The 22,280-nt window shown below is 42.4% G+C and overlaps 1 protein-coding gene across 1 annotated transcript; it reads left to right on the top strand.

Moving 5' to 3' along the window:
* The first annotated feature begins 10,694 nt into the window (after positions 1-10,694).
* Positions 10,695-19,557, top strand: GFRA3 (GDNF family receptor alpha 3). Its single transcript, XM_032196753.1, has 8 exons — positions 10,695-10,781; positions 14,380-14,655; positions 15,358-15,450; positions 15,864-16,209; positions 16,288-16,397; positions 17,503-17,637; positions 18,435-18,565; positions 18,873-19,557. The coding sequence occupies exons 1-8, from the start codon at positions 10,739-10,741 to the stop codon at positions 19,005-19,007; spliced, it is 1,269 nt and encodes a 422-aa protein (XP_032052644.1). The 5' UTR covers positions 10,695-10,738; the 3' UTR covers positions 19,008-19,557.
* Positions 19,558-22,280: the final 2,723 nt, after the last annotated feature.

Raw genomic sequence — 22,280 nt, 5'->3', positions numbered from 1 at the left:
AGGTTAGTGAAAGCAGCTTTCTGTAAGGGAAGTCTGTTCAAATTCTGGTTTTGGGATGTTTTTCCAGCCCCCTGTGCTGCAGCTGAGAGTGGCTGTTTTCAGAGACAGACAAGGACTAGGTGGAATTCTATCCAGTGTCTTTCTGCCACTCCAAAAGTTTGCATAGTCCCCAAGACTGTATCTAATACAAAAGATCAGACTAAGCTTTCTTACCCCTCAAATTAGAAAATTACCAAGCTAAAGAAATACTAATGTTAATTGTATCATACACAATGAGATTGTATGTTCTGTTTTACAGCTGACGTGTTGCCACTAAGCTCTTGACAAATAAAAAAAGAAATTAAATATGGGTGGTGATAGTAGACAGGGTGGGGGAGGGCATATTGCTTTTTCAAATTCTGTTAGAATTTGAAATTGATCACAGAATTGTCTAGGTTGGAAGAGACCTCCAAGATCACCTAGTCCAACCTCTGACCTAACTATAACAAGTCCTCCACTAAACCAAAGTTAGGAACCAGAATAAAACAAATTATAATCTACCAGCCATGTATGTTTTAACTTTCTCCTGCCCTAAGGAGTAATACTTCTGAGGGCTATAGTTCTCAGAAGATGGGTCCATATTAATTTGTCAGCTCTTATCAGACTTATTTATGTGCTCATATCTAGCAAAACCTATCTGAGAGCAACAGAGTCTGAAGATCGTGTACACTAGGAACAGAGAAACAATGATTAACACAGTACTGCCCCTAGCAGTATTTTCTACACAGCACTGCGCACACTTGTTCATAAGGGCTGAGATGACTGACAGAGCTGGCTTTCCACTGCTGTTGTCCAGGGCTTCTGGACACCCTGTGAGGAAAAGACCCACCAGGTGGCACTCCTGCAGCACTACTTGAGGACTACAGTCAAAATTCAGTGCAGCCAACTACTTTTCCAGCACATCTCACTCCTAGAAGAAGGGAATTGAGACAGGTCTTTCCTGAGAGATGTCACAAACAGGAACTGCAGAGTACTGTAGAATATCTAGTGTTCCTGAGCCTTTTTAGGGCTGCATGATGGGATTTTTTCCCCAGGGTGTTAGGTGGGATATAGACTCTACAGGAACTCATGTATGTGTATGTTCATCAAGCAGAGATGGTTCTGTACTACTTTGTGTTACTCCCCAACCATGTGACCTGCCAGTGAACAGGGCCCTGGGGATCTAACTAGAACATCTTCCTTATTTTTTTCATCTTCTATTTTTCGTTTACAGTTATTATTTACAAATCATCTAGATCATTGTGGTAAAAGAGGTGCATGAGCACGCCTGTGATGGTGCCTCAACTATTGGCACAGCTTCCCTTCAGAATGGATTAGTTAAAAAAAAAGTCTATAATGCTACTAAACGTTAAAAAAAAAAAAGTAATAAAAATGGACAGCTTTACCCATTTGGCTTGCATGCAAAATCTCACCTTCTCACCTACAGTCTCCTTTTACATTTATACTGACTGATCATCTTCTCTATATAAAAACCTTGCTTAAGACCTCTCTGGTGCACAAAGATAGCCTCCTAGGTTGTCAACGTTATCTCACTGATAGCTTTTAAGGCAAGTAATTAGTTGGATGCTTAAAAAGAACAGGAGAGAAAGGAGGGAAGATGTAAAGAGGACATTTCTGAGGGCAAAGAATGAGACTGGAAATCGTGGAGGCCCTGTTGCCAGGGGCAGAACTAGAAGAGAAATCCTTGTCCATCTGGGCACAGCAGCTCAGTGTTGTGGTCCAAAGTCCTGCCATGTGGGAGTGGCTTGTCTTTCCTGGTAGTTTCTAAAGCACCTAATGCTGTTGATAAGATGTAAAGTAAACATCAGCCCCTGCACTGCTGCTCTGCCATGTGCCCATCTCTTTTACGAGCAAAAAGAGGAAAATACACAGGAGCAATTAAAATAAAGCCCTGCTGCAAGCAGACAAGCCTGCTGCCTCCAGTGCTGTTTTAAACAGGACTGAAAGGTGGTGAAGGTGGCAGCGGCGTGGAATCACTGATCTTTCCTAATGTGCCCAGGGGGGTCCTCTGTCTCATAATTTAAGGAGAATGGAAACCCAGTCCATTTTCCCCTACTGAATCAAGGGAAAATAATCTAATGCATGTCCTGTCACTTAATTGCTCTCGTATCTGTTTAAGTACCTTGCCAACCTACAGGAACAGTAAAATCTTGTTTTCAGTTCCATTATTTTTCTGTTACCATAGTCAATATAATATGTGCCTCTGAACAGCTGCTACCCCTAAGGCATTACAGTATCTGCCTGGGTCTGTCTTGCCATTGCCACATCCACTGTCCTGCATGCTAATTTAGATTCACTTGAGACAAGGAGAAAGCAACTATCTGCTCTGACAATATGCAGCATGGATATACTAGGATCTGGAAAAATGGGCCAGCATTTGTAGGGCTGTAGATTAGTAGGTGCTAGTAAGTGCATCATTTAAATGCTTTTGAATCAAAATATAGTGGAATGTATTACTAAAGCTACTTGTTCCATGTTCTTGTCTCTGAAAAAAAAAACAAACAAACAAACAAAAAAAAAAAACACAGTACTGTTAGAAGGAGCTCCTCTTTTCCTCTCTTGAAGAAAGATTTTGGCTTTCCTCTTACAATTTTTTTTCTTTTGAGCTGCTCCTGACTTGGAGTGCTTCACCCAAGCATATGCACTCTAACCACTGCCCTGACCAGTTGGCGGGAAGGGTTTTTACAGGGTCTCTCATCCAATGTCTGTTCCAGGCAGTACTACCACCAGCACCAAAACAAGTCAGCTATAGCTTTTTCTACAACTTTTGAAAATGTTTGAGGATATAGACTCCAACACATCTCTGGATAACCTATTACAGCACTGCACCAACTTCTTGGTGAAAATGTTTTTCACAATATATAGTCTGAACCACCCAAGTTACAAATTATGGCCATGATCACTTCTTATGTCACCTGCCATTACCAACATGGGTTTGGCTTTGTCACCTTTGCAATTTGCCTTCATGTAGCTGTAGGCTGCTAAAAGATTGTCACTGAGACTCCTCTTCGCCAAGCAAAAAATCCCAGCTCTGTTCACTTCTTTGTGGGTCTTATGCTACTGTCTTGGTAGCCCTCCACTGGACTCTGTCAAGTTCCCACATATCCCTCTTGAACTTTGGGGTTAGGGAACTTCATACAACATTCCAGGTGTGGCCTCAGCAGTGCTAAATAGATAGGAATAACTTCCCTCAGTTCTCTGACCATGTTCTTCCTAATACAGCATGGTGCATGGATTGTCTTACACAGGATCAGGACACACAGGTGTCCAGGTCCTTCCAGAGGGGCTGCTCCTCCGCCAGTCCCTAACCAGAACAGATGCATGGGGCCAGTTCTGCCCTGTTAGAGAGCTCCACTTTTTCTAAACCTCACAAGGTCTCTCTTGACTCAGTCCTCAGGTTTCTCAAAGTCCCTCTGGACTGAAGCTCTGTAGTTCAGTATGTCAATCACTCCCCCTAAAATAACATTATAATAAACTTGCTAGTTCCTTTTTCCTGTAGGATGACTCTTTTTAAGGAGTTAATATCACCATAGATACAGTCTATACATTGAGCTACATGTCTTTGTACCTATCCGTAACTAAATGTCTCCAGTATTCCTGCTGTGAACCACACTGAAGTAAAGTACAAGAGCAGCTTTGAGTGCTTTATTCATAGGAACAAAAGAATAAAACTATATGAGCCATAAGTGGCCAAATGCCACAGGTACTGAAGCAGAAAACTATGGGTAGCTGCTTTAGATGTCAAGACCCTGAACCTTCATCAGCAATGAGCAGCCAGAGCTGTTTAGGGACCCAATACTCATGCTACGAAATGAAAGAGGTTTTTGTTTGCTTTTCTGTGAATACAGACATTAACTTCTGCTGGGCTGTTTGCATTAGGTTAATATTTCTGTAGTGTACAGGTGTTAATATGAGATGTGAGTGTCTGCTGTCTGTCTCTGGTCCCGTAAAGAGCAGAGTGTGGTGCTGTAAATATTAGCCCAGGCAGAGAAGTGTTTGCACAGCCTTCTTCTGTGCTGCCTCCTGCAGTAGAACTCTGATAGTACTCCTTACAAATAATGCAGGCTCAGCTGTCAGAGGCTCAGCATCTTCTGCATTGTGCAGTAACATCCTCTGGTTTTGACTAAAAAAAGCATTGCAGCAATCAAATCCTGAAAAATGCAGCAAAAGCAATGGAGTGCTATAATCTTCAGAAGATCTACGCTAGACAAAGTAAGGTACAACTAAGTAACTCAGCACATACAGCAATCAAAGTACTTGTTTGGTCTAGTCCAATGTTCCTTGGCTGTGGCAGTCCCAGATGCAGAGTCTGGCACATCACTGAAACTGCTACATGCATTAGTACAGTGACATAGCCATTTCAGAGGGAAACTGCAGACTTTTGTTCTCAGTTTGTTTAAAAGAGCTCCCTAATAATAGAAGGGAATGACCATTGCTGTTGATTCGAACAAAAGAGGAACATGAAACAACATCCTCTTGCAGATACCATAGGGATCTTCCTGCCACCAAAGACAGGAACAAATGAGACAATGGCACCAGCATAGTATATGGATTCCTCGTTCCACTGAGAGTCCTGCCTCACACATAAACTCTCACAGTCTATGATGACAAATAACTCAGATGTAGCCTGCCATGTGTCCAAACATGCTGAATGAGTTGTTACTTGATAGAGCAAAAATTTTCATGCACTTTACCTAGTCCTTCATAACCTGAAAGCAAAATGAAGAAGATGAACTGTGATAGCTTCAATGAATTTCAAGAAACATCACAAAGGCCTGGCTGGACTTTCTTCAGTTGAAGCACAGAAGCTGAGTTGTACAGTTATTGCAACAGACACTGTCTGGGCTACTCTGCTCAACCTGAAGTATGCTGTCATTGCCATCAGGACCCTCATGAAAGTTCTTGTTGCCACAGTAAGTCCAAGTGGAACACCTTAATACATGCTCTAGTCCTGACTTCCTGGAAAGTATGGACATTTTTGATGAGCTATTCAACACAGCAAAGCAAAAAGTAGGCAAGCTGTATGTCAGAGTTGCAAATTAATAGTCATAATGATCAGCAACGTTGGCATTATCAGCCACCTTCATAGCTTTGCATATGAAGACATTTGTCTGCCTTAGGCTGAAAGTGGATCAACACCATCCATTCCCTTATGGGCCGCAAAACAGAGAATACAAAGGCCCTTTTCCCCAAGGTGAAGTAGACCAGGCTTTATTTATTCTCCCGCACCAAACCAATATGAAGCATTATGAGCAATGGGACTCTGAAAGGCAGGGATTGGGTGGATTGGAAAGCTGAAAGTTTCCAATTTTCCACATTTTCAGAGGTGCTGTTTGTAGAAAGAGGAAAACAAACGCAGTATTAGACAAAGACAACAATGTATGTGCTATAAAAAGTCTCTGGGTTGAGCGCTTGTGGTACACACAGCCTCACAGAAAGCACGTAGCCAAGCACTCAGAGTGGACATTCAGTCTAAGATCAACTGCTACTCAAAGCATGCATGAGCTTGAAGATGTAACAACATTAACTGTATGCCAATATCTACAATACTGAAGTGAAAAGCAGCTAGACACTTCAGAGAACTAAAATCCAGAATTCATGGCTTTTGCAGTCAGTTCTTATCACTGAATGACCTTGGAGCAGACATTGCTCTATGTCCAAGCTGAGTTATCTGTAAAGCTAAAAGCATATTGATCTCTCAGTAGTAATGTAACAGTAAACTAGCTTTATTAATGACTTTTTCTATGGAGCTGTGGACACATAGTTATTTTTACAGAGTTAATTTTATGCTAATTAATTTATTCTAATAGCTACTACCAAAATATTAGGAAAGTCATTACAACTTCTTATCAGTACGTCAGCTGAGTCATAGAGAAAAGCAACCGAGATGCTGTATGTTCATGTCCATACTGAGAATAAAATTATTTGTATTGCAGTGGATTGGGATGCTTTCTGCATGAGGTTAGGTGCTAATGTTTTCCATTAGAAGCTGTTGGATTGTAAGCTACATTGTAAGGACCAGAGGCTCCTCTGGACTTATGAATCATGAAATAAAAATGAGAAGCAAAGTAAGGCTCTATATCAGAGGGAAGGTGAGCGGGGGAAGGGAGGGGAATAAATGTACAACACTCTACTGGTTTTGCTGCCTATAGTGTACCAGTGTGGAGAGAGAGTTTCTATGACTGTTGTTAAAGCAGTTGCTTTCTTTGGCTGATTATTTTCAGTCTAACAGTCAAAACCACACAACCTCCCTGAGGATGAAATAGTAATGAAATAGGCAATGCAAACCTTATGCCTGATCAGCTTGCATACAGGTGCCCTCTTCAGTCTCAATGCACATCAGGAAGGGCAGAATTTACCTCAGAGAATAAAAGCAGAGGAAAATGGTTCACTGGAGGAGTCAGACAGCAAGTGCTATCTTCAAAGGATTGGGATTCAGAAGGGAAACGCAGCTCTGTAATAACATTGGCTCTGGTTCTGCAAAGTAACTCATTGCCTATTTGATCATGACAGATCATTTACGAAACATTTCCCTCAGCTCTTTTGAAATGACATCCCATCACAAGTATATGCACAGGGATGACACCCTCCAACTAGCTGATGAGAAGCAAATGCTCTTTAGACTCCATGAAAAGTCACTCCATGTGTGATTACATGAATGGGGCTATATAGCTCTGAACTCAAAGAATTCAAATGCAAATTGAATTCCTTGATGAGTTTCAGCAAGTCTGTTCCTCAAGATCCTATGTGTAAATGGTAACATTTTATAGGAGCTTGTGTTCGAGGGTGGGCAAGTACTTGAGTGATGGTATACTGCCCAGATACTGCTGAGCCCTATAAATAAAATGGTACTTACTGCAATAGGTGATGACAAGATCATAAAATGGCTTGGGTTGGAAGGGACATTACAGATCACCCAGTTCCAAAGTTCCAACCCCCCTGTCATAGGTGGGGATGCCACCCACTAAATCAGGTTGCCCAGGGCCTCATCCAACCTGGTCTCAAACACCTCCAGGGATGGGGCATCCACAACCTCTCTGGGCAACCTCTTCCAGTGCCTCACCACCCTCCGAGTGAAGAATTTCCTCCTAACACCTAATCTAAATCCTCCCTCTTTTAGTTTAAAACATCCCCCCTTGTGCTGTCACTATCCGATAGAGCAAAAATTTGCTCTCCATCTTTTTTTACTAGCCCCTTTAAGCATTGAAAAGCTGCGATAAGCTCACCCCAGAGCCTTCTCTTCTCCAGGCTGAACATCCACAGCTCTCTCAGCCTTTCCTCATAGGAGAGGTGCTCCAGCCCTCTGATCAACTTCTTGGCCCTCTTCTGGACCTGCTCCAACAGGTCCACATCTTTCTTGTGCCAGATGCAGCATTCCAAGCAGGGCCTCACGAGGGCAGAGCAGAAGGGCACAATCACCTCCCTCAACCTGATGGCCACTCTTTTGATGCAGCCCAGGACATAGTTGGCCTTCTAAGATGCAGGTGTGCACTGCTGGCTCATGTCAAAATGATAAGGACAAATCCATGATGACAAGAAGTAAAGAACAAGATGTCTAATTTCTGCAAGTGTTTAATTCCCATGCAACCCTGAGACTATGCACAGGATTAACACTTCTATTTTGGGTAAGATAAGATAAGATATTGGCAAAGATCTGATGAGAATTTACTTACTATGCTCCAGTCACGTCTGTTTCATTGCAGGACCTTGTTGACATCACTAATCCAATTCAGCCAGGACTTATATGAAGATACAAAGAGCAACACAGATAACATAAATGATGGAACTGATGCTAAAAGCTGAGGAAATCAGATCAGTGTTGATCACAGTTTCTACAGCTGCTTGAGTAGGTCAAAGGCCTGGACCTTGCAGGGAATTAGTGAAACTAATTCATAAGATATTACACAGTACACTGTAGATGGTCCTCATAGGTCAGAGATGCCTACACAATTTCAAATAGAAAGAGTGATGAAAGCATTGGTCGTGAGAGACTGGTAATTATCCAACTCTCTGAGACCTGTAATGAGGTTAAAGTGCTTCTCTGTATGTGTGCATGTGAGAATAAACAACTAACCTTATATGTCATGGGTCGAAGGCAAAGACACGTATAAGTATTAAAAAGTTGAGAAAGGGATAGTTCCATTGCAACAGGTGGGCTGTTCTGGCTAGTGAAGCAACTAGCACTTCACCAGATACTAAGACAGAATTCCTCTGCTTGGCCACTTGCCAAGGCAACCTGAAAGCACAGCTGCAACATTCGCCTTTAGTATGCAAAAAAGATTTTTCCCTTTCCATTTTTATTTGCTTCAGATCATAATTCAAAACTGACTTAATTAAGTTAACTAAGTTAATGCAGTGGTGTTTGGGTGAAGATTCATAATCACTGAATCAGAAAAATAGTCTGGAAAGGATCTTGGGAGATCCTCTAATTTATTATGTTTTACCAAACTGCACTGATTTACCAAGAACTGTTCTTACAGATCCCAAGTACAGATGATCTCTTCTTTTTCTCCCCTCCCCACAAAAAATGTTATTCTGTTAGAAGAGAAGAAATAGTACTGGTCCTTGACAAACTCACTTTGGAGACAAATAGCAAGCCTGTTATTTTACACATGCTAACAAATTGTTTATAAATGCCATAGTTTTTCTAGAGCTTGACATTAAGATTAATAGTTTATATCCTTTTCTTTCTCAACATACACAGACTTCCTCTTCAGGCTTTTCTCCTGCGAGTTGCTTGCTACCAGTCCACTGAATTTACTGAAATCTTTCTTTGCTTAGAAGGAGAAACATAAAACCAGCAAAATAGAAACAAGAGACCAGGATTACAGGCTGACAACCACTACCATCCAAACCGCCCTTTACATTCATATCCTCAAAAAGCTGTACCTGCCAGTACAGTCAGGTCAAGCAGATCTTCCTCTCCTGTGGCTGTCATTAATTATCATCTTCTGTTCTGAAAAAAAAAAAAAAAAAAAAAAAGTAATGCTTGTCACAAACTTACTGAACCAGCTGTACTCCTGTACTGAGGGGTGCCAGGGCAGCTATAACTTCCCACTGCTCTGCACTGGATGATTCTACTTGGTTTTACTTCTAGGCAGCCTGTGACATAAATGGTAATGCCTAGTCTTCCCTTTTAGCAGTCTCTCAAATTGCATAGAAAAGATCCTCCTACTGTCTCAAAGCAAGTATAAAAATCCATGACATAGAAAACATCTCTTCTCTTGCCTGTTATTTCTCACATGTTGCATACTAGTGCATCAATATTCCAGACATAGCAGTTATCCAAGCTGGTCTCTACAGTGCCATAGTCAGAATTTTGATCGTGATTAAAAATTTCCAGCTCCACTTGTTTATTCCTCTCGCAACATACAGAAGTTCACAGCACCAACTCACTTTTCCTCTTTCTTTTTTTTTTTTTTCCACATCTTTATGACAAGTAAACCTCCTTGCTCTTAGTTTTTTCATCAATATGGCTGCTCTGTTTCCTCTCTGAAGTGATAACAGAAAACACCTCTTTACGAAGTTAAAAAGTTATGTCCCATCCATCATTTACCTTAAGTTCCCCGACCAGTAGACGTTGATAAGAATTTAAGGAACGGTGAGAAAGATCTTCTCTCCTCCTTGAACAAGAAGCAAGAGGACAACTTGTGGACAACTTGTTCATATCCAGAATTTTCTCATGGCAGCTCCCTCTGGTAAGCTGGACTCATCTTCTTCAAAACCCAAGAACAGGACGGCAGCACTGAATTGGATTGAGAATACTTAATGTGTTTGCATAATTATTATCCTTTCTGTTGGGCTTTTTGGAGTAAGTGTCTCTACTTGTACAAACAATTGATCTACCGAAAGTTCACCTTACTTTCATGTACTACTGTTCGATGTGTACATGTTGTTCTGTTACATTTTCACATTGGTTAACTAGATCTTGGGATGGAAACTAAGAAGAAGGACCTGTTCAAAAAGAAGCACGCCTGCCTTAATTTCACATAGGCTCTTGGAAACGCCCTACATAGTGGGGATGTAGAAAAATAGCTCAATAAAGGCCAAGCCTGCAACAGGTAAGTTTCTGAAAAGATCCTTCACAGCAAAGCTAATGCAAAGGAGCCAAAAGCTCATGCCATCCTTTCTGCAGACTAAAGAAGCATCAAGGGAATTTATTCAAGAGACAGCCAGCATCTTTTTTTTTTTTTTTTTTTTTTTTTTTTTTTTTAGCAAAGCGCACCCCTGTAGGTGCTCACAGTTATCACCGACTACAGCTTCGCCCTCAGTGCTAGGACTCAGTGATCAACCCAGCAAACGGGAGTTTTACACGGCATCCTTCGGAAGCGCCGCTTCTGAAACATCCTCGCCGGGCTCGCCTGGGCGCACGCCCCTGCGCGGCCCGCACCGCGGGGCCCGGCGGCTCGCCGGGTGCTCCCGGGACAGCCGCGACGGGCCGCCCCCAGCCGCAGCGCCCGGCCCCGGCCCTCGCCCCGGCCCGCCACGGCTCGGAGCGCCGCCGCTACCCCCTCGGAGCACGGGGCCGGGGCCGGGCCGGGCCGCGGGGCGGCGCTCGCCGCCAGCACCTCGACGGGGCCGGGCCGGGCCGTGGTGTGGCGGGGCGGGGCGGGGGCCGCTCCCAGGCTGGCGGGCTGCGCGCAGCCTGCGAACTGCGGACCCGGCACCCACAGAGAGCGACCGCTGGCCGGGCTGCAGCATGCGGCTCGCCCTGCTCCTGGGGCTGCTCCTGTCCCGAGCCGGTAACAGCGCGGGGTGGTGGGCGCGGCGCGGGCTGGGCAGGGCAGGGCAGGGCAGGGCTGGGCTGGGCTGGGCGGCCCCGGCCCCGGCCCGCTGCCGGCAGAAGCTGTGCCCGGGGCTGGCGCCCCTCGCTGCCCCCGGCCGGCCGGTCCGTTTGCGCTCTCCTGGCGCCGGGCGAGCCCGGGGCGCGTCCCGGGCTCGGGGCTCCCGGCCCCGGCAGCTGTGAAGAAGCCGTGCTTCAAACCGGGAAAGACGTGCTGCTCCTTTGACCCGAAACGTGAATCGCAAGCCCTGATGTGACCAAGGAGGGATACTCTGGGGTGGGGGAGCGGATTTCATTGAGGCGAAGCTCGCGGAGGCGAAGGAGGACGACTTGCTCCTCCGACTCGCAGCAGGGAGCGACGGATGTCAGGAGCTGATCCCTCAACGCAGCAGAAAGGGCACAAAGACAGTGTCCGTTCTAGCTCTTGGAGGAGACGCTGAACCTGTCTGAGCTAACTTTGCTGAGAGCTTGTTTTGATAGCAACCTTCCAGGCAGTACCCCTCTGAAATGCTTCAGGCTGATGGTTTTCTGAGATGAGGCTCAGTTTGCAAAGACCAATCTAGGGTGCTCCTGCGGAGATGCAGCTGTTTGTCTTACTCTGCCCTATACTACTGACAAGTCACAATGGCTGAGGATGGAAATGGTTCCTCTTTCCAGTTCATCTCTTTCTTGGGCAGTCGTCATGGTTGAAGTGGCTAGAAATAGAGAAACTACAGAACTTATCTGAAGCACTCCTAGACCCTACCTATGGGATGTCAGTGCTTTACGTTCAGAAAAAGGTGCAACTGGTGAATATCATGACTGCTATAAAGAAGAGCTATTGTGCTGAGATCTCAGTAGCATTTACAGCCACATGATTACAGTAGATTTCCCACAGTTTTCCGTTGTCCAAATACTAATGCCTTTTTTATATCTGTTCTTAATAAAGCAAAGGCTTCCTTTCTGCAATTGTCCTCTCTTTCAAGAGCTAGGAGCACTAGGGATATTTAAATAATAATACTATTAATTGTAACTCTATAAATACATATAACAGAACACAGAGTCATAAGGGAGAATAATTGGCTGTTGTATTAGCTCTTAATTTCTCTAAGATATAAATAATCATGTTTTGTGAAGTTAATATTATTTATTTATTTATTTTGTAACTGCAGAAGGGACTCCTGTACAGTCCCTTTAATGCTTTCTGCAAGTTAAACTACAGAGCTTTCTAATTCTTCCACCTGACTGCCTGTAATTATAAGTTTTTGTTGTTGGCGTTGTTTGTGTGTGTTTATGTTTGTGTTTATGTTTGTTTGTTTCTTTGTTTTTACGAAGAAGAATGTCATGTATTAGGGCTTAACACCATGCATAGCTATTATATGATGTCTGTTAAGGAGGATTGTTTTAAATTTTTCTGCTTTGAGGTTTCCAGCAGCTTCACCCAAAGCGTCTGGTATAGGCCTGTGGCAAAAACACAGTCCATCCATTTATAATCAGTTTTGCTCTACCCTGTCAATAACTATATCACTTTAAAGTTTTGAAAATGTCACTTAAACCTCAGGTGCTTGTTGAGCAGAATTCTTAAGGCTAGGAAAGTATGTCCTGTCCTTTAATGAGCTTACTACAACAGCTACTACAGACCACTGTTGGAGATGGTACTTTGTTCTGGCCTTGTGAGGTAAATCAGTTTGCACCTCTTAGAATTCCAAAGCTACTGAAGATAATAGAATCATAGATTTATTTAAGCTGGAAATTTTGCTATTGGAAATTTGCCCTGCTTTTGCAACCTTACGGGATGTAATCAAACTCAGAATGTTCTTTAAGGTTGTGCTGAGGTGGAATGCCTAACCAAAACCTATTGTGCCAGATGCAAAGCATTTCTGGTGAGAGATTGTTTTTCAGAAAATTTACAGTCATATAGTTTTTATATAATAGCCAGATGAACAACAAAGTACAGGAAGTGCTAGAAAAGCCAAGAAATATATATGATTGGGACAGAGACACCTAGATAGCATTACTGGGCTGCAGGAAAACTAGGAAGTTTGAGAAGCGGACTAGTATGGAATTAAATGGCCTACTGCTTACAGCAAATAAACTCATGAAGCCAGCAAAAGTGAAGGAAGTGAGAAAACAAATTAGATAGCGAAGACAGTATACCACATAATATAAGCTGAACCTATATATATATTTAGCTTATAGTCAAGACAGACAGAAATAGTAATACAGCACCTTCTGATCAGGAGAATGACAGGTGAGATCACATACCCAAAGAACATCAAAGATAGGCGTTAGGCTAGGCATAAGTTATTTCCCCAAAACAGCCAAGCAATATTGTCCTGAAGGGAAGAACCATACTACTAGCCTACATAACAATTCTGTTAGCAAATAGTCTTGTTCCAAGTCTTCACAAGTCTAGGTTGGATGGGGTTTGGGAAACCTGTTCTAGTGAAAGGTGTCCCTGGCCATTCAGGGAGGTTGGAACTAGGTGGTTTTAAGGTCCTTTCCAACCCAAAACATTCTGTGATTCTATGGTTGTACCTGTACGGTAAACATAGATTCATATACTATAGAAGTGAAGAAAGATTACAGACTGAATTCACCTCCCTGTGAAAATGTCAGCTCTCCCTCTGTATTATCCTTAGGACAGAACAGTCTATATATTTAAAACAAACAAACAAACAAAAAAAAAAAAACACCAAGTTTTAAAGATTGTATCGTTAAATTAAGATTATTTAGTACTTCCATAAGGTGGTGGGATGTATATAAATTCATATTTTATATATATATATATACATAAAAATTAATACATGTGTTATACAAATACACACAAATAGTTATACTCAGACTTCACAAATGACCAAAAGATGAAAGCTGACAGGTTTCACCTGCATTCCAGCATTTTTGGCAGAAATTTCAGGGATTCGGTTCTATGTACTGTAAATTGATTGCATGTCAGCACTTTTATATGAAACTACTTGCATCTAGTGATAAGGGTTTCTTCTGTTATACAAAGGATACGTATATTTATTCTTACGTTTGCAAGCTCAGTACAGCAGTTGCTTTTACACCCTGGAAATGGCTTTCTCAGTGCATCTCTTAATGACCAGTATATACATAGCAATGGCACTAGCACTTGACTTAATATCACACAGTGTCGTGTTAGTACTTGTTTATTTCACTGAGCTTTTCATTACCCAGATAGGAGAGTTTCTTCAAAGCAGGCCTCAGGAAAGCCAAGGTTTCCATAGGGATTTACTGCTTCAGGAAAATACAGAGCCATCCCTGATCCTGGCCAAATTGAAAGAGTGAATGGTGATGCGGGGGGGGGGGGGAGGAAGGCTTTATTAAACAAAATATTTTTTGAGATTTTTCATTAATCTTTTGTTCTCCCTTTAATACACTAATACTCATCCTTTTGTTTCTAAATGGAGAAAGCTTTTGCCCCTTGCTATGTATATGAAGGACCCCAACCAATTCTGCTTTGAGTCCTTACTAGGAATGTCAACAGAACAATGATAATGAGGTTGTGTGGCATTCTCTTGACTGAAATCCTAACAATCTTTTCCCTGCTTGACCAGGAGACCTCCTGTCTCTGCCAAGGAGTGATTGCATAGCAGCGGAACAGCTGTGCCTCTCAGACTCCACCTGCAATGCCACCTACAGGATTCTGGAAGACTGTGCCCTTGCAAAGACTCGCTTCCTTCCACTGGATCATGACAGCAGGGTCAGATGCCTAAATGCAGAGCTAGACCTCGGAAACAGCTCTTTACTGCACTGCAAGTGTCACCGACGCATGAAGAGACAGGAGCATTGCCTACGCGTTTTCTGGACTGTTCACGCCAGCATGACAGATGGTGAGATGAAATAATATGAATTTAGAAGGTACTAGTAAAGCTCAACCCTGCCCCACCACCTGAAAAAAAAAAAACGTGAAGGGCCACTTCCCAACACTGCAGATATCACTTTGGAGCCACATCTCCTAGTAAAGAGGAGTCATTACTTCTCTGTTTGATAAGCATAGAAAACTGATCTGGTCTGAGACTGGCCCTTCAAATACACCAGGAACCTTAAGAAACAAAGATAGCTAGTTTGAGATATTTACTTATATTTAGTGCTGTGAAAATCACCTCAAAATGGTCACATCTGTCCGTCACTGAAAATGGATGTGAGATTATCACACACACTGTAATGGCATCTATGAGCACGCTACTTCTCTCCAGTTTTAATGGGATGCTTGTACTTGGCCTCCCACCAGGGACTGCCAATGCTGCATATCTCCTCGCTAGCACTGAGGCTGAAAAAAAGCAAATTTCAACATAGACTAAATTCCAGCCAGAGGAAATCTAATGACAAAATGTAATGCTGTTACTATACAGTAACAGCTTTGCATCTCCAGCAGAACCATTCTTGGCATTTGGCTTTGAGCATGATAGAACATCTCTGAACCCCAGCCTGAAGAATCACAAATAAGAGGAAAAAAAACAAAACAAAACAAAAAACTGGTCACAACACATTTCTCCCACTGCATAAAATAAAATACCTTGTGTCTTGCCTAGGCTATTTCAGTTTGGAGACCTCTCCTTATGAGAATCCAGCAAATGAAGAACACTGGAAGACAGACTATAATGAACTGGCAGCTCTGCTATCAGGTAGGGATTGTAATGGCTATATGATATGCTACTGCGTGTTTTTAACGTTTCAGGGCTGAAAATTATTAAGAAGAATGATTTGAGGTAATTGCCCTCAGAGGAATGTCTGCTCTGGGTACATACCTATATTTGCACCCCTACCAAATATAAATATAGCTACAGATCCAGGCCTATGAAACAGGCAGTAACCCACAATGATGCATTCTTTGGAACATCAACCAATAAAATAGGTGACTTTGTAACTAACATCACTGCAGTGTCATACCACAGGCACATAGCAGGGCTAAGATGCTTTTTTCATTTTGATGTTAGCAATTAGACCATCAAGTAAGGGCTACTCCTATTTCCATGTAAAATCTTTTCTGAAGACTTGCTTCCTTGTTTACGGTGTGGGTTTTTTTTTGGCTTTATAGGGTCACAGTTAGCAGGAGATGCAACAAATCCATGCCTGAAAGCAACTCATGTCTGTAATCTGAGCAAGAAGTGCGTTCGGCTGCGCACAGACTATGCCTCAATCTGCACCAAGGGAGCAGGAAGTGAGGACATGTGTGACCGTCGCAAATGCCACAGAGGGCTAAGAAATTTCTTTGAGAAAGTGCCTGAGGATTTTACTAGAAGGATCCTGTTCTGTCCATGTCAGGATGAACTTTGTGGAGAACGACGCCGGAAAACTATTGTTCCTGATTGTTCCTTTCAGTATAACACTAAACCCAATTGCCTCTGGCTTCTGGACTCCTGCTTGGAAGACCACATCTGCAAGTAGGTCTGGCAGCAGCAGACACTAGCCACAAGACGAGAACAACATAGACGCTGATAGTCTTATTTTCCTTCCTACAGATCCCGACTGGCTGACTTCCAACAAAACTGCCAACCTGCAGATATGTCCCCAGATGGTTGCTCTCAGCACAATCATGCTGCATGCCTGCAGGCTTACATGGGGATGATTGGTAAGTGATACCCAGGGGAACACACAGGGTGAATGCCTTTAGGCAACAAACTTGCAGTCACACTGCTATGCCGTGAGGGACTGTCTTGCTTTGATGCAGGTAATAGTGCTCAGTATGCTCATAAACATGCCTTAGCCTAATTGATGATAGTGTTCTCACTTGCTTCTGAGGTAAATGCAGCCCAAAGAGAGCTCCTTCATGGCATTTATCACTCTGTTTTGTCCTATTCACTGCTGTCAAAGCAGCAGCATTTTCCTGGGATCCTTGCACTCCTGTTTGCATCATCAGCTGATGCAAAATGCTCGAAATGCCTGACCACTGGGACTCTCTTGGCTGTATGAACTAAGACATCCCTGCTGTAGGAGCTACATCATGATCACAGGAGAATCCAATTGTAGGATTGTTATTATACATGCCCTCATTTCTTAATGTTTACATTCCTGGTGGTTTAACACTGTGTACATGCTGTCTCTGAGCCAGTCAGAACAACAGGTACACAAAGCACCATCAGCTGTTGGAATGAAAGTTGTCTTTGCTTACAGACATTTGCTGTCAGCCTGCTAATGCTTTTTCAGAATGGTTCAAAGGAGAAGCTGCAAAGTGCAACAGTATCTCAGAAGCTGTAATTCTAGACTACAACTTCTGTTTTTCCAGATGGTTTTGCTATTGTCATCCCAAATAAACTGTGCTCTGAATGGCACGCTACAGTGCCAGCACTTATTTGGCCATGCAGTATCGCCTGCTATGTGAGAACTGAGAGAGCCTTTTGCTGTTATATGCCAGTATTGCAGTTGAATCTTTGTAAGTGCTTCTCATCCTTCAGTCTAATGTTTTCACCATGTTCAGTTATCAGTATACCTCACCATCAGATTGTCTGAGTCAGGATTAGCAATCTCCCCACTTTCTCACAGTATAGCAGACTACACATGAATTCATCAGACCTGGGTCACCTTGCAGGGGCTTCTGATCTCTTTGAGTAACAAGCACATCACAATGGAAGGCTTCTGCCTCCAGGGTAGCATTGCCTTTAACATAAGAGGACTGATCATGCTTCTTTCATTTAGTGAAGTAAATCTTGATTCCCATTTCTGGGGATTTGGGACAGGCACGCCTATGACACCCAACTACATCAGTAACTCCAGTGTGGAGGTCTCCTTGTGGTGTACCTGTGAAAGCAGCGGCAATCAGAAGGAGAAGTGTGACCAGATACTCAGCATGTTTGAGAGCAACAAATGCCTTGGTAAGCATCACATCATGGAACTGGGGAAACAGCTCAGCACACGGAAGTTAAAATCCTGTTCCTTTCAAAATCCTACATTGCATTGCTCCTGCATATAGTTCTGTCTTCTGAAGTGTTTCCATGATCTCCTAGCCAACCTGTGGGACCAGCCTGGATCTGCTCACACAGGTGATTTTGTATCTTTTACCAACACAGACACCAGTGAAGCTATCTACAAACAGCATTCAAATGAGGGATTACAAAGAAATCGGGGGGTGTCAGACATGTTGTATCCATAGGTTGCTGAGTAGCCCCATCACTGCAGAAGGATTATGGGGTTTTGGTTTCCCCTCCCCTTATTAGCAACATTTAATAAGATTTAAATACTTTGTTTGTAAAAGCTTCCAGAAGATATCAAACAAATAAATCAGCATAATTAGATAAATGATTATTTAAATCTACCTACTGCTATACTGAAAAGACCTGTGCCCAACACTGTAGATGCACCTACAACCTAAACATCCCACCTGAGACACTACATACCTGCCCCTTACAAACAGACAGCTGGCAAAGTCCCAAAGAAATCCAAAGGTCTTCAGATAGAGTGAAAATTGGCTTTGTAGTCTGTTCTAAAAGTCACAAGTAAACCCACAAAGTAACATGCAATTTATTAAACACAAAATATGTATTTTCTAAATCAAATCCATACAGACTGTGAGTGCCTTTCTTAAAATAGCTACCCTAGACTTCTGTTCACTAAACTCCAAGGTATGCACAAGAAAAGTATAATAAGACTCTTGCTTTACTTCTGTTTACAGAAAATACTATTTGGTCTCAAATGCACCAGAAGCAGACAGGTCTGGAAAGACAGGAAGACTTATTTTATTCATCTTCCCTAAGCTTCCAAGGAGACAGTGCCAGCACATCTCTTGCTTCAGAAATGTCCCAGGTACGTATTGCTTTGTTGCCTCCAGCAAGTGGTGAACCAAGCAGCATAGATACAGTTGTCCAATAAGCCTGGATCTGGAAACATATGATTTTGGACATCAAAGTGAGGGATGCCATATGCATGCAGAACCCTAAGCTGCTTTAGCTGAACCTATTCCTTCCACAGACAAGCAGAAATAGGAGGCCTTGCTGCTTGGCTGCAGAAGTTTCCCATAGTCTCACAGCTGTGCCCAGAATTGGAGGCTCTACAGAGGTATTTGAGCACAAATAGGTCTAACTGGGATTCATTCCTCTTTTTCATTTCCTAGGTGGCTGAAGTGAAGACGCATCGAGAGACCTCTGAACACAGCAGTTTGCCTATGGTCTCCTCTGTATATTCTGGAGCTGCTGTTTCTTGGTCATCTCTGTCTCTGTTCCTGGCCCTGTTGCTGAGTGCACTTTAACTTGGGATAAATTGCATCTTTCCTTCCCATATTATTAATCTTATTCCATGTCCAGGCACCTCCCACTACTGATTTACCCTGGAGAAACAAAAGGCTTCTGGAAAAGAGGAAAGGAATACCCTTAATCCATAAATGCAGTCACTAGAAACCTCTCCCTAGCTTGGACCCCACTTTCCCCCAGTCAGTTTGCACTAAGAACTGCAGATCTGGAGCACACCATTGCTTCTGCCATGTTAGTATTTTGAGTAAAAGTCCAGCTGATATTCATGCACTGTATTTTAAAACAGAAGCCTGAATTCTGTCAGAACTTGTGCAGGGTTAGGTTTCTGAATAGAGAGAGGCACCTTTAGTCAGAAACTGCATGAAGCTGCTTCAGCATGGAGCTGTAACAGAGGAGGCTCAGGCTGGATTTTAGGAAAAGGTTCTTCACTGAGAGGATGTTCAGGCACTGGAACAGGCTCCCCATGGCAGTAGTCACCACACTGAGCCTGCCAGTATTCAAGAAACATTTGGACAATGCACTCAGCCATATAGTTTGATTTTTGGGTGGTCCTGTGCAGAGCCACGAGTTGGACTTGATTATCCTTGTGGGTCCCTTCCAACTCAAGATATTCTAAGATTCTGTACCTGACACTGTATCCTATCACCCCACCTCCTCAAGCTATTCCTCAGGCACAGAGTACAGCATACCATTTTTTAAGATTTAGTGGCCTCACTCCAGGGAGAGTTGCAAACAAAGCTAAGTAAGTGTAAACATAAAGTCCCTGTCAAATACCAGTTTTGTATTACTTTCAGTTCCTTTTATTTTTATTTTTTTTCCAAATCCATTCTTTTAAATATATGAAAAACACTATCCCAGCTCAAGGATGCTATACCCCAGATTATGTTCTTGCTTCTTTCAGTTTTGCCCCTTGTAACTATACATAACATCCATTAGCATGGCTAGCAACAGACTTGTATTTTGTGGGTTAGTAGAAATTTCTCTACTCAACCCTAGTAAATTTATCTAGCCAAGGATGACCTTGCCAGGCCTCAGGCCAAACCTTTTTAGGAATGCTCACAGAAAGCGCATAGCTCATTGAAGCTGTATTCACTACATTGAAGTGGTATTCTCGTGGCACATTCAGTTGCAGAAGCCTCTGAAAGATGGAACTAGTTTGTAGCTTTCCACATATTGAAGTTACCATTTTCCCCTTTCACTCCCTGCCAGCCTCCTCCTTTGCCAAGCTCTATTTCATAATCTGTTTATTCTGAGTGTAAACATGTGCACTGTATAACTGCTGTTATTTTATGCTGCATTGGCCTGTTAAAATGTGGTGTTAAGTAAATATTGATTTCTGAGCATAGGTTAATAGTCCACAATCAATTGTGTGCAAGAGTTGCCTCATCAGCCATCTTATGCTTTCAGGATAGCTAGAAACTGAGTTCAGTACAGCTTCTCTACACACTCATATAATGCCTCTTGTTCATCCTATGAGGCACAACAGATCTGAACAATATTATGCACAGCTAGTACTGTGTGAGCAATATTAGAGTCCTGAATAGATGCAGAACAGGTTAGCATTTCCTTTTACCTTGTGCTTTATGTGCTCCCAGAAAGGTACCAGCTAGGTAATGTGCTGTGGTTCCCAGTCACTGTCAGACACCTTCTTACTGGAGAATCTTCCATTGCTAAATGTATCAGAGTAGCTGTCCTTCTGCAGCGCTAATATTTCTATTTAGAATTCCAGCCTTCTCTTACCTTCTTAGGCAGATAGGGCAGGAAAATGATTGCAGGGAGCAGGACTTTGTCTGTTGCACAGAGAAGCAACACCTTATTTCCATGCAGTAGGAACAAATATCATGTTATCTTATTTAAGAGGAATACGAATGCTGTTATTTACCATTGCCTACTGAAATGTGACTATGTGAATCAAAATACAGTATTGTTTCCACATGTTTGTTACCCCTCTTTAATGAAAACAGAGCCCACATTACCACAGAACTCTGAGATCCACATTTGACCATCCTCCATAAGCTGAGGCTGGAAATGTGTGTCAAGGCTCCTTATTGTAGCATTGTAGGTTCTGTTATCTCCAGCAATTGCTGGAGAGTGACAGGGAAGAGGAAAACACTGTGCTTTACAATATTCCACAAATCAGTGAGAACGTTTATCAGACGAATAGCTTTCCCTGAGCCATCTCTACCACATATACAGCCTACAGCATCCATCTTCCACTCATCTATGCTGTGAGCTTTCCTCTTTCTCCACTTCAGTGCTCTGAGACAGGTGGATATGGGGAAAGGCATTAGCATTTTGTTGTTCATATTCATGGCACTGTGGACTTTTAGCCCCTAATAAGAAGGTTACTGATTGCAACTGCAGCCTCCTGTTGTGCCCTGGATTACATAGGAAAATGCTTTACAGTCAGACAAAATCCTGCTCTAGACAGAAATTAAATAGAACACATCAGTTGGGATTTTTGTCCAAATGTCTTTTTCCAAATGTCCTTTTTCCATGTACATATGCACTTTTATATATACAGCTGCCTCCTAAAACTCATTCATCAATAACTGGAAACAAAATTTTCCTATAAATACACCTGCACTCACAGGTACGCACACTGATATGTGTACAAATCCATTTTTACTTAAACTTTCTTAATACCTAATCTCCAAATATCACAGTTGTTGAATGACACAGCATACATGCATGCAGAAGTATAACTGCTACTAAGAAACATCATGCCAGTATCAGTCCAGTTCTGCTAGCATCACAACACACATTCAGAACAGTTCCTACTATCTGTACTACACGGTAATTTACAAAAAACAACAACAACAAACCCTCAGCATCTATTCACTAGTAACTGCAATACAACATCTACCTAGCACCTTTGCTCTAAATACAAAAATAATCTAATAGAAATTCTCTGTCTTGTCAGTCTTAATATTGAACTCTCCGCAAGCATATAAAAGGAAGGAACCTTCTAATTGTTGTAATGTAAATTATTTTTAAGAGTATAAAATAATACCAAAACTCAGTAATAAAATTTATCTTGCAACTCTAGAAGTCTCCTGCCTTTCTGTGCCTTTAAGAGAAGCTACACTCCTTTGTGTCTACTGCTGGACACACTATGGGAAAGAAATTTAAAGAACAGAGACAGGATCTCTTACCAAGCAATCTCAACATTAACTTTTTCACTGTCAGGGACTTCAGATATGGCTACAGAAATGTACATCTGATGTAGCTTTAGATTTCTTAACATGGTTTAATGTATTTACAAAGGGCAT

Source organism: Aythya fuligula, chromosome 14, assembly GCF_009819795.1.
Source record: "Aythya fuligula isolate bAytFul2 chromosome 14, bAytFul2.pri, whole genome shotgun sequence".
Lineage (NCBI taxonomy): Eukaryota > Metazoa > Chordata > Aves > Anseriformes > Anatidae > Aythya > Aythya fuligula.
The sequence above is the reverse complement of the archived record's forward strand: the minus strand, read 5'-3'. Positions and strand labels throughout refer to the sequence as shown.